Source organism: Loa loa (genome assembly GCF_000183805.2).
Source record: "Loa loa unplaced genomic scaffold supercont3.522, whole genome shotgun sequence".
In the NCBI taxonomy this organism is placed as follows: domain Eukaryota; kingdom Metazoa; phylum Nematoda; class Chromadorea; order Rhabditida; family Onchocercidae; genus Loa; species Loa loa.
The window spans coordinates 12,982-16,113 of record NW_018108702.1 but is presented as its reverse complement, the minus strand read 5'-3'; the positions used below and the strand labels follow the sequence as shown (position 1 = coordinate 16,113).

The window sequence follows — 3,132 nt, the reverse complement described above, 5'->3', positions numbered from 1 at the left end:
TAATAATAGTAATAATAATAATAATAATAATAATAGCAATAATAATAATGATAATAATAATAATAATAATAATAATGATAATAATAATAATAGTAATAATAATAATAATGATAACAATAATAGTAATAATAATAATAATAATAATAATAATAATAATAATAATAATAATAATAATAATAATAATAATAATAATAATAATAATAATAATTAATAGTAATAATTAACAATAATAATAGTAATAATTAATAATAATAATAATGATAATAATAATAATAGTAATTAATAATGATAGTCACAATAACAATAATAATAACTGAAAAAAATCAAGATACATGCAATTCATGGTAATAGAATTCCTTTTTGTTCTTACAATTTTTCAGTCTTTTTTTTTTTGCTTTTTCAAAAGATACTATTCAAAAATTAATTACCTTCATTAATTGTCACTATTTCATTATTTTATCACTTTTATCACAGAGTCATTAAATAATTTGTTGCAAACTTTTACCATTTAACGATAATTTTTTTTTTTTATTTAAAAAGGAAAGGAACAATGATGTGTTTTGCATATAATTATTGCAAAACTTTTAATCCATACCTGTGTTCAGGTGTAGCAAAATCGGAATAACGCGTTGTGGAAAAACTTTCTTCATATGTTGTTGATTCACTTCGATAACCTGATTCAGCAGTTCGTTCATTTGATTGTATTGCTTGATTTGTATTGTTTATGATGCTATCGTAATCATTGAGAAATTCTCGCAATGATCCTGATTTAGACCTGAAAATAAGTAAGTTTTTTTTTTTTAATACTTATTAAGTATTATGATAGTAAAAAGTTTACAAAATTCTTTTTGCTAAGTATTAGTTACATTTAGATCAAACCATAATTACTTTTCTAGAATTAAAACATTTTAAAATTGGTACTGTCATTCAAATCTCATCATGAAAATTTAAATCTAAAAAGTTAACTCAAAAAAATTTTAATTATAGCCACAAATTATATAGTTATAAATAATGTTGTATACAAAATACATTACAAAATACATAAATGTTTTTAATACATTTGCTGCCATTGAATAATACAGTACCTATAATGCATTACGATATAAAGCTATGCATTATAGATACAGTATCATTAAGCTAATGTGAATTGTAGTATTAATGCCGTAGCTATTGCTATGATCAGTGATTTCTATTGTAGCTAATATGAACTTTAATGGTATGATACCACGTCTGTTGCCATGACCAATTTTCGACTGTACACTATTTACTGTATAACATGTTATACTGTATACTGCGCCTTATACCGTAGCGCGTAATAGATACCGTATTATGAACTAGAAAATCTTAATATTCTAAACTAGTATGAATGTCAATTTTAACAAAATTCAATTACAATAAATTTTGCAAAACCGGTGTGAGAAAAAATGATGTCATAATGTGAGCATGTCAAATGAAACAGATGATAATTTCAACACCCCAAAATTTGAGCTATTTTTAAATTTAAAAGTATTTCAAAAATAACAACAACTTTTGTATATATATATATAATCCATATAATACAGTAATTAGAAAATGTTTTTTTTTGCTTAAAAATGCTTTTGGTTATAAAATTTTGTGAAATGAGATTACTACGATATAAACGAATTGTGCCATGCATGTAATTGCATGTAGCATAGTTTGAAAGTAATCGAAAAATATTTTAAATTATAATTGTTACCTGTTGAGGTGATGATTAAAATGTACTTTTAAAAATAATAAAAATATTCATTTTGTTTGCTTAACAAATTAATAAAAAAAATATTATATATACAATCAATTCTCATTTGCATTACGATAATTTCATTGGATGAGATACAATTTTAATTTATGAATTATCATTTTAGTTAATGAAAAAAATAATTTACCAGACGTTATCATTTGTTATACTACCTTCATCGTTAACATTTGCAACAATTCCATTGATTTCATAATTACTGTAGCAATAATTATCGTAATCGTTTGAAATTAACAAATCATTCAAGTATGTGCTAAATAAATGATTGATTTCGATTGATAATCGAAGACCCATTCTTTTTTTTTTTTTTTTTCTTTTTTCTCTTTATTACTGTTTCATTCTTAATCATATAATGATAATCGAACAGTAAATGAAATATCGATTACAGGAGTAATCTAATTGATTATTAAAATGAATAAATGGGTTGATGAAAGTCGTCTCTTTCTTGATTAAATAAATAGATGTAATCAATCGATTTTAATGCAATTTCAAATAAAAATTTTTCAAATAAAGAATTTTCATCGATCGAATTTAATACGAATAAACGTTAGAATAAAGTACGGTAACAAATGATAAAGTACGGTAATAATTAAATTACAGTTAGAGAATATGTTGCAAAAATGTTATCAGTAAAACCAATAAGAAGGAGTTGAAATAAAATAAACTGGAAAAGTCTCTTTTTTTTTTCCTTCTCCTCTTTCAACATTTTACACTTGAACTTGTTTAAATTTAAATAAATGATGATAATATACAGGGGTTGATCAGTGATGATATTAATGTTACGTTTATGTTATATTATGTTATGATTGATATAAATGTAAAAAAAAAAAAAATAAAATGATTCATTTACTTTTTAGCTTTTTTTTCTTCCTTTTCATTTCCTCTATTTTCATCCTATTCATGTATTAATAATATTTTTGACAATTTTTATAAAATCAATTTATTGATGAATTGAAATTTTAACATTTAAACATTTATTTTACAATCAAAAACTTTTAAGTGCAAAAAGAAAAAGTGTATGCAAATTTTTTTCTTTCAACTTGAAATTATAAATTCAAAAAGTATTAATTCGAATGTAACATTTTGATAATTAATATTTGTTAGAAAAATAATTCAACATTTTACTTTTTTTTTCTGTCTAATTATTAAGCAATTTCTTCCTTCAAAGGAAATAATACGAACTACAAAAAATTTGCATTTTCAATTATTTGAAATCAATTTGTTAATTATATGTAAACTAATAATTATGTAAGTTAGGATTATTTTATAAAAGGTATTTTGTATGGAAATGGAAATGATAAAATTTTTCTTTTTTTATTTCCAATAAATTGATAAATTTTTCATTACAAAAAATTTGC

The 3,132-nt window shown here is 21.6% G+C and overlaps 1 protein-coding gene across 1 annotated transcript in view; it reads right to left on the bottom strand.

Moving 5' to 3' along the window:
• The window catches only part of LOAG_18779 (hypothetical protein), a gene marked incomplete at both ends in the record, with an annotated part of 19,021 nt that extends 17,925 nt beyond the window's left edge, over window positions 1-1,096 (bottom strand). The window contains 2 exons of the mRNA XM_020451442.1: window positions 596-775; window positions 1,086-1,096. Of these exons, the coding sequence (XP_020304773.1) occupies window positions 596-775; window positions 1,086-1,096 (191 nt within the window). The remainder of the gene's footprint in view (window positions 1-595; window positions 776-1,085) is intronic.
• Between the last annotated feature and the right edge of the window lie 2,036 nt (window positions 1,097-3,132).